General features: G+C 32.6%; 1 protein-coding gene across 2 annotated transcripts; it reads left to right on the forward strand.

The window, feature by feature from the left end:
* The first annotated feature begins 5,585 nt into the window (after positions 1-5,585).
* On the forward strand, positions 5,586-13,216 carry LOC106142836 (aldehyde dehydrogenase 1A1). 2 transcript variants are annotated; one of them, XM_013344744.2, is made up of 11 exons: positions 5,586-5,743; positions 7,616-7,720; positions 8,053-8,320; positions 8,683-8,799; positions 9,628-9,815; positions 10,200-10,302; positions 10,492-10,676; positions 10,898-11,062; positions 11,794-11,951; positions 12,284-12,358; positions 12,894-13,216. In XM_013344744.2, exons 1-11 carry the CDS (start codon positions 5,678-5,680, stop codon positions 12,961-12,963), a joined length of 1,500 nt encoding a protein of 499 aa, XP_013200198.2. In that variant the 5' UTR covers positions 5,586-5,677; the 3' UTR covers positions 12,964-13,216. The 2 variants fall into 2 exon arrangements, with proteins under 2 accessions (XP_013200198.2, XP_013200199.2); XM_013344745.2 differs by lacking the exon at positions 5,586-5,743 and adding an exon at positions 7,037-7,185.
* The last annotated feature ends 969 nt before the right edge of the window (positions 13,217-14,185 follow it).

Here is a 14,185-nt window from a genome sequence, read left to right on the forward strand (position 1 = left end):
TGTGCAGTTGTACAGCTTCTTCTGCAATGACGCTTTGGAAGCGGCAGTAAACTTAGTTTTAAATATTTTTTTTGACGTCTTCCTAGGTTGTGAAACCAATAGATATGACAAATTTTAGGTGATATAAAGTATCCGATAATAATTAAAAAAAATTAGAATGTTGAATTTTAATTTTATGTATTTTATATTTATGGAGGTACTTTTTCAAGTCTACCTAATAAAATAACTAAAGAATTTATCATGGCGATATTATTATGTGTATATCCTACTTATCATATACCTACGTATATATTTTTTTTAAATTAGTCTGTTGTTGTTTTTAATCAAAAAAAAAACTTTCTACTTTCTCAACGTCACGTCTTCATCCCTTACTGGGTAGACATGGCCAACATTCTCGCAAGGACTGAAAGGTCACGTTCAACTGTTTAAGTAGCTTTATTATTATTATGGAATTGAGATTTTTAGGTACATATGTTGAGATAAATACGTTGATTTTAATTCAAAAACAAATTTTCTTACTTTTTGTAATGCAAGGATTAATCTAGGATTAAAAAATAAATTTAAAAACCTCCCAATTTATTTCAAATATTTATTTTATTCTCATTTCATATGTATTTTATATAAATGCAAAAGTTTGCTTTAGTATTCATTTTGCTAAAGCTACGCTACACTACACCTATCGAAAATACATCATGCGTCAAAATGTTAGATCGTTTTAAAAACAGTGAAATACACATCTAAAATAAAGTTTATTTTTGAAAAAATAATAAAGGATTTTACTTATGTAGATAGTAAAAACATAACAAAACCATGCAAGAAGAGTAAAACTACTTAGTTTTGATTAGTTTTTGACAGGCCTTTATTCGACTACGGCGAAATAAAAAGTAGTGTTATGATTTTGACCTGTATGTATGTGGGCAAGTATTTTTAATAATTGCCTCATAACTGTTAAATTAGTTAAGTATTACAAGAGATAGATGATAAGGAGAGATAGATAAATGAGGGTGTCATTAAAAGCCTATTGATAGTCCACTGGTTATAGCCTACATGACGTCACGTTAAATTGATGATTACAGACTTCAATGAAAGAAGTAAAAAGAATTATTTTCGGTGTCATGTGGTGGTATCAAATGAAAGAGTTTTCTTAGCACATTTCAAATATGTAAACATTAAAAGCTGTTGTTTGCAATCACTTGATCATATCTAAACTAGTTAGGTATCATAATTGGAAAAATGAGGAGTTGATGGAAGCCTCAAGATCGTCTGCTGGTTATCACGTTAAATACAACACCCTCTAAGGGGTAGTTTGAGAAGTTGGAAAGATTAAGGAATCTGTCAAACCAAGCTTACACCTATTCAAAAAAGTTATACTATCTAGGTATAAATAATAAAACCTTAAAGAACTGATATAAGGTATAATCTATACTTCAAGTGGACTTCATGTCCTCGATCCATACCTCGAGGTCTAGGTCACAATGGCGTTGCCGAAGAAATTATAAAGAAATTGTTCCTAAAGATCAGTTTGCTAGTATTAATTTGTAATTAACGTTGCTGCTTGCATTAGAAAATAGGTGAATAAAATTAAAAAAAAATTGATTTACAATTTTGTACAATTTTCGTATTTGTAACGTACCTGCCTACGTTGGTAGGTACAGTTTGTGGGTAGATTTGAATTTACATTGCAACTCCAATACCTATTGCAGTATTTTTATTCAATTTTATTTTTCGCTACCTTTAGTTACACAAGACAAATTTAACACAAGAAAATATTTTTTGTAGATATTTGTTGATTATTTTTCCTATAAATACACAACTTGCCTTGATGTGTCCGTCCCAACTTACATTTGCGAAAACGAAAATGAAAATCCGAATCTTAGTAAGTATATACTTAGATTCGTATTTTCATTAAGTTGGAGGAGCAGCAACTCAAGTACCTACGTAAAACAGAAGGAAAATACTTGAGTAAATCGTTTCGATTGATCGATGAAGTGAAAGAAGTGTGCAGGGATCATAGCAAGTGAAATCATGTGCCTTCAGGAAAGAAGCGTGATTTTATGTATAGTTAATTATATTAGATTTTTTCAAATTGAATTGCCTTAACAACATATCTACCTTAAAGTATACTTCAGTAGAGTATAGGAAAGTAAAGTGATATGTGTTGGTGTTTGATATCGACATGTTGCTAATATTTTTTGGTGATATCCATTCATTGTAAATAGATTAACTTAGATGTTATCTATCTAATTAGACATAAAAAAATAATATAACGCTGAAAATTCGGCATATCGTTGATGGTTTATCAAGGCAAACAAGAAAGTGTTTAATTTTTTTCTTTTTTTATATTTTTTTGTCGATTCGCATTTAACGTTTTACAAATGGCGGATTAAGACACAAATGTTGTACAGAAGCGGGCAAATAATATTTCTTGTTCAATAAATTAAGTTTAATTGTAATCCAAAAACCCTAAACAAAATCTTCGCAACAAAATTAATTTTCTTTAATTTTACAATCATCTCCTTAATTCCTGAAAGGTGATTGTTCTTTTTTCAGTCTATCTCTTTATTGCTGCATTAAGATGAAGAGTATAGAGACATGGAGTAAATGTTCACGTTAAGTCGTGTACCTACTTAAAGGCCATGTTTTATAATTATTGTGCCATGGACGGCAGCCATAAGGCGAAAAAGCGCCGATACAAACTTGAGTGAGCACTTTTATGGCGTTTTCATGGTTTTCATTTACGAATATGAGGGTTTCCATGACATGCGCGTATCATCATATCATTTCATTAACTAAAGGTGAATCCTGTGTTTCTCGGTGATGAAGAAACCTTATAAGATATCATGTTTTGTATCTATGTTCTCATATGCTAAAAAAGCTTTTTGACCACTTAGAGAATTAGCTGAATTATTGTAATACTTAGGTATCGTTCTTTTATAGGTCTTAGGCGAGCGAGCAGCCCGCTCGCGACGCAATCTGAAACAACGCCAGAAAGTGGAGGAGAAATCGCTTAAAATTCATCCTATAAGCAAGATACATAAATAAAATCACGTGTTTATCCCTTACGGGGTAGACAGACTCAACAATCTCGAAAAGACGAGAAGTGCACGTTCAGCTGTGATGGAATTGGGATTTGAATAGTGACAGGTTGTTAGTCAAGTCAAGTTAGTAAGAATGAGCTAGATCGAAAAATCGACACCCAAACACACACAGGTATTGTAAACACAGTAATAAAAAAAAATATGATTTCAATATCATATTGGGTAAAATTGTGATTACAGTAAAATATCACCAAAAGAATATTTTAATACAGTAAAAAATAAAAATAACTGGCATGAAACAATGCTTATTTTAAATTTTGTAATTTTTTTTCCTATGTGTATCGTATATGGACCTTTGTTTCCCATTTGTATTCTTTTACATATAAAATTTCACCGCAGTCACATTTGGATATTTTAACGTAGTTAATGTTACAATTTCTCACCAGTCCCTTCCACGATATCTCCTTAGAACAGCCGCACCGAAATTATGACAAACACACTTATTTGAAGCTTATCTAAACCTGTTTTGAACGCTATTATCATTTAGTGCACATCTTTAAAGCTCTATCTTGGGTAATCGCACATAACTTACTACTTATCGGAAAGGAGGAAAATGTTTCATTTGTATTTCACAATAATAGTCCGATGTTAAGTCAGAAAATATTTTTACAATTTGTAACTGTTATTAAAATTCTGTTTTACTATCGTAACATATGAATAAACCTAACATAGTGTCAGAACAATACAATTTATATCATATGGTATAAAATATTATAGTACCTATAGAAGACGTGAACTTTGAGTCGTTGCGTCGGTGGTTGGTCGCCCTTGAAAGAACACCCAGTCTTAAGAAACTCAGTTTCTTGGTAATTTATATTTAAATGACAACCAATGCTCAAACAGTGAGATAAAAAATCGCGAAAAATCCTTTTATTGAGGCATCTTGAATAAAGACATGTGTTTAATTTAGGCAACAGGATCTCGGAAAGGACGAAAACCGAAAAATACCAACACCTAAGTACATGCATGGATCTTTATGCAACCGTAAGCCTATGCTTACGTAGGTAATTTAACTATAGAATACAAATTTTAAAAAATGGTAACTGAGATCTTTATGTGCAGCCGTTAAATAAAAATATCAAGTTAGTATGCCTATAGTCTTAAGGACAGTGTAGGTCATCCAAGATAATCTTAATAAATAAAAGAAGTAAATGACTGACTGACTGACATGCAGGGTTGAAAAAAAAAAAGTTAATTTGCTTTTTTTTAAACCAACAGTTTAATTTGTGTAAGTCAATATTTAATTTGTATTCAATGTTTTTCTCAATATTTTTCGTTCATCACTTAAATTAATTATAAATGAAAACTATATGAATTTATATCTAACTTTCAAACGCGCTTAATACCTAGTAATCTATATTTTTTATGTACAATTAAAAGTTTTCAAACTAATAAACAATATTTACAAAATCTATCAATGGATAAAAGATTATTTTATATTTTATGTTTTTGTGCGTACATTCACTCTGTATGTTTTAGATATTGTTCATCGGGGTAGCCCCTTTATATTACCCACACAGATCCTTTAGTATTGACTCTACCGGCGGGGAATTATATCAAACATAACTATATTTTTAATAAAATTGATATGTTTTTTAAATCATTTTTTTTAATATAAATGCACTTAATTTTGTTTGTTAAATTAGTCGTAGGTAATCTAATATATATAATAATAATACTGTAATCTTTGTTTAATTATAAGAGGAGGTTAAACAATATATATTTTTTAATAACCGGCGTGAAAACGTAACAGATAGACAGACAGAGTTACTTTACGAAATTTTTATCGGTTAATTTATATTAAGGCGTGTGTAACTGACCGAATTTTATTTGAACCAGTAATGCAAGTTCCGTTAGTTAAACGTAAGGGCAAGGCATATAAACTTGTGATTCCTCTTATAAGCTTGGTTAACGACTTATCACTATTTAAATCTTAGTTCCATCATTTAGTTAAGTTTATAAGATTTTTGGCTCTGTCTACCTTGTAAGGGATAAAGCCGTGATTATACGTATGTTTGTACAGTTCATACATATGTATATTGAGGAAACCTTCACATTCTGCATGTGTCCATTTTACAAGTTAGCCGAGAAGACATGATATTTGGACCAACGTCGAATGAAAATATACCTACCGACGAGCATGCATGAAGAGAGTTATGAATGTGGATTAGGCGAAAGAAGATTCAGAAATCGTGGCAAGTGAAAAGATGTAGTCTTTGCCTACCCCTTTGGAAAAGACGCGTAATTTTAATTAGGGTTCTTTAATTATTATCTTATGTATATTAATATTGGCTTATGCGCAAAGAGTCTCTTACGTAAAAAGCTCCCTGGTCGCAAAATGTCGTACAAAAACTTTATTCAATGATTTGATTTGAGATTTTGATGAACCCTGGTGCGCCATTTTGTAAAATAAACAATATTTATAGGTAATGTTAGTTTTTGGTGTTTTAATTATATCCGGAACCTCAACATGTAATTTTATCTCACACTTAAAACACATTTGCAGTGTGATAAGCATTATCTAATCCTACTACTTATATATAAGATAAATACCGGCCAAACATAACATTTGTTTATAGATGTGTACGAAACAGTGCTCGATAAAGACGTTTTTTAAAATGGCTCCTCAAATTAAATATACGAAGGTGAGTTACAAATTTAAAAAGTGGAAACTTACAATCCAACACTGGAAGTGTTGGATTGTAAGTTTCCACTTTTTAAATTATTTTAAAAGTATGCTGAAAGTTTGTTAGAGGCAAAACGTTTTCGAAAGAGTAATTCTTTTTTGTTTTAGTAACAAGATCCCTTTGTGCAAATTATGTTGTGTTAGTGAAAGTAGTTCTTGACCGGTTTTTGACAAGTTTGGATTGTGTTTTGTTTTTTAGTTTCACTTTAACAATTTGCTAAGAATTTAGTGTTTTTTCTGAATTAAAACTTTTTCAAAATGTTAGTTCGAATCGCAATCTTTTTAGATATAAATAGTTCCTTGATTTCTCATTACTTTCTCTACTATTATTACTAATCTTAAGATTAGCTTTGTTGTAAAGTTTGGTCTCGTAAGAATTTCGAACGAGAAATAAGAAACCTAAGTTCGACCTAGGTTAAATAGTTAATACAGAATTTCGTTAATATCGGTCTATTGGTTTGAACGTGAAAGAGTAATATAACGAACAGACTTTTGCCTATCTATTATAGGATTATTATATATAACTTTATTACTAGCCAGTCGTAAAGAGGTCCTCTTTCTCCTGGCTTTAGTTTCACTTGCATCCTCACCACGAATGCAGGCGTAAAGTGGTACCCGGTATAAATTCAGCATTGTTACTTTTCTTTCTATATTTCTAAATTTTTATTTTACATTCGTTTGTATCTAAAATAGTTTTTATACTAATTTTTATTGTGTAAGTGAGCAAGTTCCCGTTTGTCTTTCGAAAATTGTTTTTTTTTCAAATTCTAAGTTATAATAAGTTTTTTTTAATATTATATTATCTATTCAAATAAATTATTCTCTTATATTATTACAGACGGGTGCGCTATTAAGTAAAATTTTATAAATATAGGTATATTTACGCAAACTCTAACAGATATTTTTTACTCCAAACAATAAATTGTTCACACATAGAAGAAAGGATTGGCTTGGCATAAAAAGACCAGTCGCAAAGAGAATATCGCCTTTTAAATTCGGTTGAAAAGTGTTAGTACATCTAAACTACAACATATCATTATGTTCTACAAAACAGCGGATTCTGGTATATGAATCACTCATTCAAGATTCGTAAACTGGTATAATTTTTACATCAGGTACAGATGAACAGGCAAAAATGAAGCTATTTCTACTCAACGTACGTTCAAATTGCGAAGGTTACGGCTGTGGTATGATATTAACTACAGTTGATGTGTCAGATTGCTCTGAGGTCATCATGATATTGCATATTTTTGTCCGGTCTGTTTAAAAAGAATCTATATACATCTATATATAGTACATATAGGCAGGTTACTATTGCACAATCTTGCATAACAGATTAGTATGATCGGAACAGTGTAAGATTAAAACGTAAAAATGGCTCCTGAGATAAAATATACCAAAGTAAGTGTTTTTAAATTTTCATATGCGCCTTTGTCCCTTACGTGGTAGACAGAGGCGGCAATTAAAAAAAATTAAAGGTTAACTGTATGGCCAAATGATGGGTAGTTGATTCCTTTTTTAAACGATTCAATATATTGCGCCTATCGTCGTTAAAAACTAGTGAAAATTTTCGTATAATATGCATCCTTTTGACCGTACTTACTTAAATCCAAAATGGGCAATGCGAAATTATGATCATATTTTTTTAAACCTTTATTTTGGATTTATTAAGAAATGATGAGTACTTATATAAAAAACCCGAGTTAAACTTTCACATCGAAGGTTCAATTGCAAGCATTGTTTGTGACGGAAATAATTATATGTTTTTTATTGCTTTCAAACTCTTGTTTTTTTAAATACTGTAGCTGAACAAAATTCTCCTGTTTTTCAGTTGTTCATCGACAATGAGTGGGTGGACTCAAAGAGCGGGAAAACATTCGAAACCCGGTCTCCACACGATGGCTCTGTCATCGCCAAAGTTGCTGAGGGTGACAAGGTGAGTGTAGACTAGTGTAGTTCTTATTGTAAGTTTATAAAAAGTTTGTAAAGTAAAAACGATTGGTTTATACAATTCTCATTGTTTAAATTATGAGTAGATCTCTTGAAGAACAAAACATATAAAATCATACCATACTTACATATATATTATAGCCGCACTTATTTCGTACAGTTATGGAGGAAACTTGCGAATGCCTTGTGACTTCTATGATGACAAAACTAATTATCACACCACCGACATCGGCGATTCTCTGCTCGCTTACATAGATTTACTTTATATAATATCTATATACATAATTATAAAATAACAAATATTTTCCTGGAATGCAGGCGGACATAGATGAAGCAGTAAAGGCGGCTCGTCGCGCCTTCCACCGCAACTCAGAATGGCGGCTCATGGACGCCTCCCAGAGAGGCCGCCTCCTGAGCAAGTTGGCAGACCTCATAGACAGAGACTTCGAATATCTAAGTCAACTGGAGTCCTACGATAATGGAATGGTGATGAACTTCGCCAATATGTTGGTTGGTGGTGCAGGAAACTTCGTGAGATACATCGCTGGCCTTGCAGACAAAGTACAGGGCGATACTATACCTGCCGGTTAGTATAATAAGAATTTGTTTTAAGTTAAGCCTAACTAAATAAAATAGGTTGTATAAGATTACGACAGAATTGAGATCCAATAAGTTCTAATACTTCATTATTAGTTTTAGTTCATTTGACATCTGATATTTCATTTCAAATTTAAATTAGAAATAGGATATTCAAAATCAGAATAAAATTTAATTCTTATCTCTAGTTTCAAAAGCAATAAGCAATTTACTTGCCGTTTAATTTGAAAGACTGAAAATGTTTAATTTGACCTAGACAGGTATTATAAATAACTTTACATAGTGTTTCACTTAAAATACCTTTATTACCTATAGCAAAGTATGATATTTTATTATATTTAACCGTTACAGATGGTGACGTCTTCTCTTACACCCTGAGGCAGCCGGTGGGGGTATGTGGTCTCATTTTACCATGGAATGGGCCCATTTTGATGTTCCTCGCCAAGGTCGCAACAGCACTGGCCGCAGGTTAGTCCGCCAATTGTTATTTTTATACAAGCTGCAAGTATGTGTGCCGTGTGGTTCCCGACACCAATACAAAAAAGAATAGAATCACTCATTTTTTTTCCCATGGATGTCGTAAAAGGCGACTAAGGGATACGCTTACAAACTTGGGATTCTTTTTTAGGCCATGGTCTAGCAACCTGTCACTATTTGAATCTCAATTCTATCTTAAAGCCAAATAGCTGAACGTGGCCTATCAGTCTTTACAAGACTGTTGGCTCTGTCTGCCCCGCAAGGGATATAGACGTGATTATATGTATGTAATATGTATATGCTGTATGAAAAAGTTGGTAAGGCATAAAAGTTTTGTTTAATAAGCCAGCCATGTAGGATGTATAAGTGAAGTGGGCTATAGAAATCAAAGAATGTGTTTCTTAAGACTATAGTTTCGACGACGTTCAAACGTCGGGCGAGTGCGCAGGATATTGGAGTTTCGATAGAAATCATTGGCGAATAACAGCTGGTCACTTTCCCAGCAGTGGTATAGTACCTCCTGGCGTTAGTCCCGGTTACATTCTCAACTTTCTGGAGAGGGTCCCGGGGAGTCCCTTTACGACGATGATCCTGGATTGTGAGTCAGGTTTTTATACGAAGCGACTCCCATCTGACCTCCGTAAGTTTTACAGTTGAACCTTAGTCATATTGAATCATGGTTACACATTCAGTTGCCTGAATGTGCAAGTTTCCTCACGATGTTTTCCCTCACCGTAAGAGAGGTTAGCACTCAAGCTAATGGACTAGGCGACTAGGACTTTTCATTAGTAAAGGAATTTAATGTCTTTTTAATCTTAGGTTGCACCGTGGTTGTAAAGCCGGCAGAGCAAACCCCGCTGACAGCGCTGGCCCTAGCGGCTCTGCTGAAGGAGGCGGGAGTGCCGAAGGGCGTGGTAAATGTAGTCAATGGTTTCGGAGAGACTGCCGGAGTAGCACTCACGCATCACCCTCACATCGCCAAGGTTTCATTTACAGGATCGGTTGAGGTAAGTTTTGACATGACTATAAGTACATACTTTTATAGAGACTCCAGCTGATTTGTTATTTCTTTAAGTTCACTTTTTACTTTTTAACTACTACGAGTATGTACCATCCTTTTATTGGCTTAGTTTTTCTCTGTTATAAAATTGCTAAACTAATTGCTACGCTGTTAGTTTTTTCAATTAAAAAAATAATAATAAGGCAGTAGGTATATTTACTATATTTCACGTATGATTTGACATGCCTTAGAAAGGGACTTCTCAAATCTTTTTACATATTTATTTAAAAATGTGTTGACCAATTACACATATATATATATATATATATATATATATATGCCAACCTATAAAAATTATATATATATATATATATATATATAATTTTTATAGGTTGGCAAGCTCATTCAACAAGCAGCTGGTGCCAGAAACCTGAAAAGAATCACCTTGGAGCTTGGAGGCAAGAGTCCTCTCGTCATTATGGACGACGCTGATTGTAAGAATTTTTCCTAGTTATTTTCTACTTTTTATGTCAAACAATTTTTGTCTGATATTTTAAATGTATTAAGCACATAATAACAATGAATAAGATTATCGTCAAATTTGGGGCACTTAGCGCCTGTTTGTAAAAAGAATATGGTTTCCACTTTGTCCGGTTTTTAGCATCAATGTTTTTCTGTTTCAGTAAACGTTGCGGTACCTTTCGCTGCTCAGGGTGTCTTCGGTCACCAAGGCCAGATGTGCATTGCTGCTTCGCGTCTATACGTTCATTCTAAAATATATGACAAGTTTATTGAAGAAGCAGTCAAGTATGCAAAAGAAATAAAAGTTGGTAACCCGAAGGATGCAAATGTGGATCAAGGACCCCAGGTAAGGATGATAGCAGAATATTTACTTCCTGGTAGGTAGGTCAGGTTTATTATTACTGGTACTCCCAATTACAGAAAAGAGAAGGCAGCAAGTTACTACAACACTCTTAAAAACTTAGCAATTAAATAGTCTTATTTAATAAAAAAAATGGATTTAAAGTATTACATTGTCCCTGTATTCAATAAAACATTATATAAAATTTATCATTATTTTAATTGTAGATTGATGAAGAGATGATGAACAAAATACTTGGTTACATCGAAAAGGGCAAGAAGGAAGGCGCTAAGTTGTTGACAGGAGGAAAACGTATCGGAAAAACTGGCTATTATATTGAACCGACTGTGTTCGTTGATGTTAAAGATGATATGACAATTGCTAGAGAAGAGGTAAGGTTACTCTTTACTATAAATATATCTGAATTTCGATCGAGTATATGAACATATAAGAATTGTAATATTAACTTGCTTTTCAATCAATCTGAACTAGAAAGATAACGATGAATCGAGTCTAGGACTTAACACTGAGGATGCCGAAGATCTCATAAAGTGGAGAGAAAAAATCGAAAGGTGTTTCGAAAAATTTTAGGAGGGTTGAACCGTAAAATAAAGATAAAACACGTAACTACATATTATTAAAAGCGATCGCTAGGAATTGTGGGAAGTACCTGCATGACAAATATTTAAGATATACTAATTGAAAACCTTTACACCTTCTTCCTCCTGGCTTTAGTACCGGTTGCATACTCACCACTCTAGAGAGGAGCCCGAAGTATAATAAACCTTTGACCATATTTGATCATGTCAGCTTTGCAGGGGAACATAACCCGTATTGGATCGATCATGGTTACACTTGCAGATGCCTGAATGTGCAGGTTTCCTCACGATGTTTTTCCTCACCATAACGAACATAAATTCTAAAATAGTCATTGGTACATGGCCGTGGTGGGATTCCAACCTGTGCCTTTGCCTTTTTGCGCCACAAGCATTTTAATCGAGCACCTTTCCGATTCGACCATCGACTCTCTATTTGATTAATTTAAAACCTTTAATCTTATATATATTTCTTATATAGTCTAGAATGTTGTATGACTTTAATATTTAAAATACCTGTTTGACAGATCTTCGGGCCCGTCCAAAGTATCTTGAAGTTCGACACCTTGGAGGAGGTCATCGACCGCGCCAACGACACCAACTACGGCCTGGCAGCCGGCATCTTTACCACCAACGTCAACCATGCGCTGCAGTTCGCCAAACATGTTGAGGCTGGAACCGTTTGGTAATTTATTAACTAGGTTTTCTTAGAATATTGCTTGAGACACATCTCGGGTTCACAGTGACATGATAGAAGCAATATCTTAAAATGTAACAACCACACCAAAGTACACATACAGTCTATGCCTACTAAGTATGCATACATTTTAACTAACTCGGTTAATCTTTTGGAGTACCACTTACATTAAAACGTATCTAGGCATTAAAGTAATAATAAAACAAGTTTACAAATATAAAATAATTTGCATACAATGTGTGCATAACTTTATAACATGCAATACTAAGAAAATGATATTTTTTCTCATTGCGATTTTAAATTTTGTGTTTCCTTTTCAGGGTCAACTCATATCTTCATTTCGCACCTCAAGGACCATTCGGCGGTTTCAAGGATTCTGGAATTGGACGCGAGAAGTAAGTAACTTTAAAAGAAAAGAAAAAAAGGGAGTTTCATTCAGGGGTTTGTTTCCATTAGGATTTCAAGGTACTTTTTATTTCTTACGTAATCTTGAAATGAACAGTAGTATTGCAGTGGTTGTTTTTGTCTCTGAGTCGCGAGAATCAGGTTTGATCCCCGGTCAGCTCATGACTGTTAAAATTAACTTTTCTGATGGGACTGGGTCTTTCATTTTTAACTATCTATAGTATTTTATATAAAGTAAAGTATTGTTGATTATATATTTATTTATAAAGCACACTTTTCTTTGAATTTTTTTTTTGTTTTGTTGTTCTTTTAGTTTTGTTATAAAATGTTACCACAACATATTAATTCATATTTTAAACATAGAAGATAATAACAAACAACAACAATTTATGTTTTATACATAGAAGATATTATTATCTTCTATGTATAAAACATAAATTGTTATAAAACAATTACATAATTAAAATACCTTATTAAAATAAAAATAAAATATTATTGTAATAAAATGTATCTTTCTAATTCCAGTGGATTCCATGCTCTTGATCCCTACCTGGAGGTCAAGACGGTCACATTGGCGCTGCCAAAGAAATTCTGAAGTTATTTCATGAGGGATTGGATTATTATTATTATAGTAAAAGCCATTGCAACTTTATAATTTATAATTTATGCCAGGGATAATCTAGTTTGGAAGTACGTAGTTACGGCGCTTATTACGTGAATGTGTGTTTTTTGCAACTTCAATGTCGGTCTATATGATTGTTCATTAGTGGTTTAAGCATTTTTGTACATCATTGTTGTTTTTATTATTTCTAAGATATACATATTTTTCAAATAAATAATTTTATTAATCTGGTTTTTTATTATATTCTATAACTCCTAATATGTTAAAATAATTCTAACATGATCGATCAACAAAATAGCATTTTTTCATTAATAATAAATTGTAATTCGTAATTCACCTTCAATTGTGTGGCAGAGTAGATATTATTTACGCATGTCTAAGCACACGACTTATAATCAACCACATTCATTCACAACATATTTGCAAAAAAAAACTGACAATTTATTTCAGGCAATCAGCTGAAAGTATAATTTTTGCTAAAACATTTTTTATATTTGGATAGTGTCACCTGGAAGTAGGCAAAAGTTTGATTAGAAGTCGAACTGAGAAATCTATTCTTTATTAGCATTAAACTTAAAAGGCAAAATATGCAGCTCGAAAACAACATTTCGTTATTGGTTGTCAATGCAAAAATAAGGCTACTTTACTATAACAACGCCTATTAATATCGCATATCCGTCAATTAGGTATGGTTACTGAGCTTCATAACAATGATCGATGTATATTTAGGAAGTTTTGATGTATTCATCGCAATTTGTTTGTAGTTAGTTTACAAAAAAGCTCAATAATTGAATTATTACAGTACAGTAATTACGCTACCATAACATTTTTAAAGGATTTATTGAAAAAAAAAACAATAATATTTTTATTACATTGCCAGTTTAAGTGGTCACATGCGAAACCTGGTCTTATCCAAATGTTAAATAAATTTTCAATTTTAATTAGGTAAATGGCTACTCGCTATAGTAAACATTTTTTTTACAGATTAATATTAAAAAATATAAGCTTCAGTCAGCTCAGCCCTTCCCCAATATACAACCACAGGTTGGTCAAATTCTAAAAATGATTTGGGACCAGGTTGCAACAAGATGTTCTGTGGATCAGTTCTGCGCGGGCGAATAGCCACTTTACGTAACTTATCTTACATATCGTAAAAGCTTAAATATACTTATGAGAAAAAAATAAGTAGGTACAA

The sequence above is a fragment of the Amyelois transitella genome, chromosome 9 (assembly GCF_032362555.1).
Source record: "Amyelois transitella isolate CPQ chromosome 9, ilAmyTran1.1, whole genome shotgun sequence".
Lineage (NCBI taxonomy): Eukaryota > Metazoa > Arthropoda > Insecta > Lepidoptera > Pyralidae > Amyelois > Amyelois transitella.

Excerpts from the sequence above, each read along its gene's own strand:
- LOC106142836 (XM_013344744.2), top strand. The coding sequence starts at position 5,678 with ATGTGTACGAAACAGTGCTCGATAAAGACGTTTTTTAAAATGGCTCCT. Across the intron at positions 10,677-10,897 it reads ATGTGGATCAAGGACCCCAG|ATTGATGAAGAGATGATGAA; the intron begins GTAAGGATGATA and ends TTTTAATTGTAG. Across the intron at positions 11,063-11,793 it reads TGACAATTGCTAGAGAAGAG|ATCTTCGGGCCCGTCCAAAG; the intron begins GTAAGGTTACTC and ends CCTGTTTGACAG.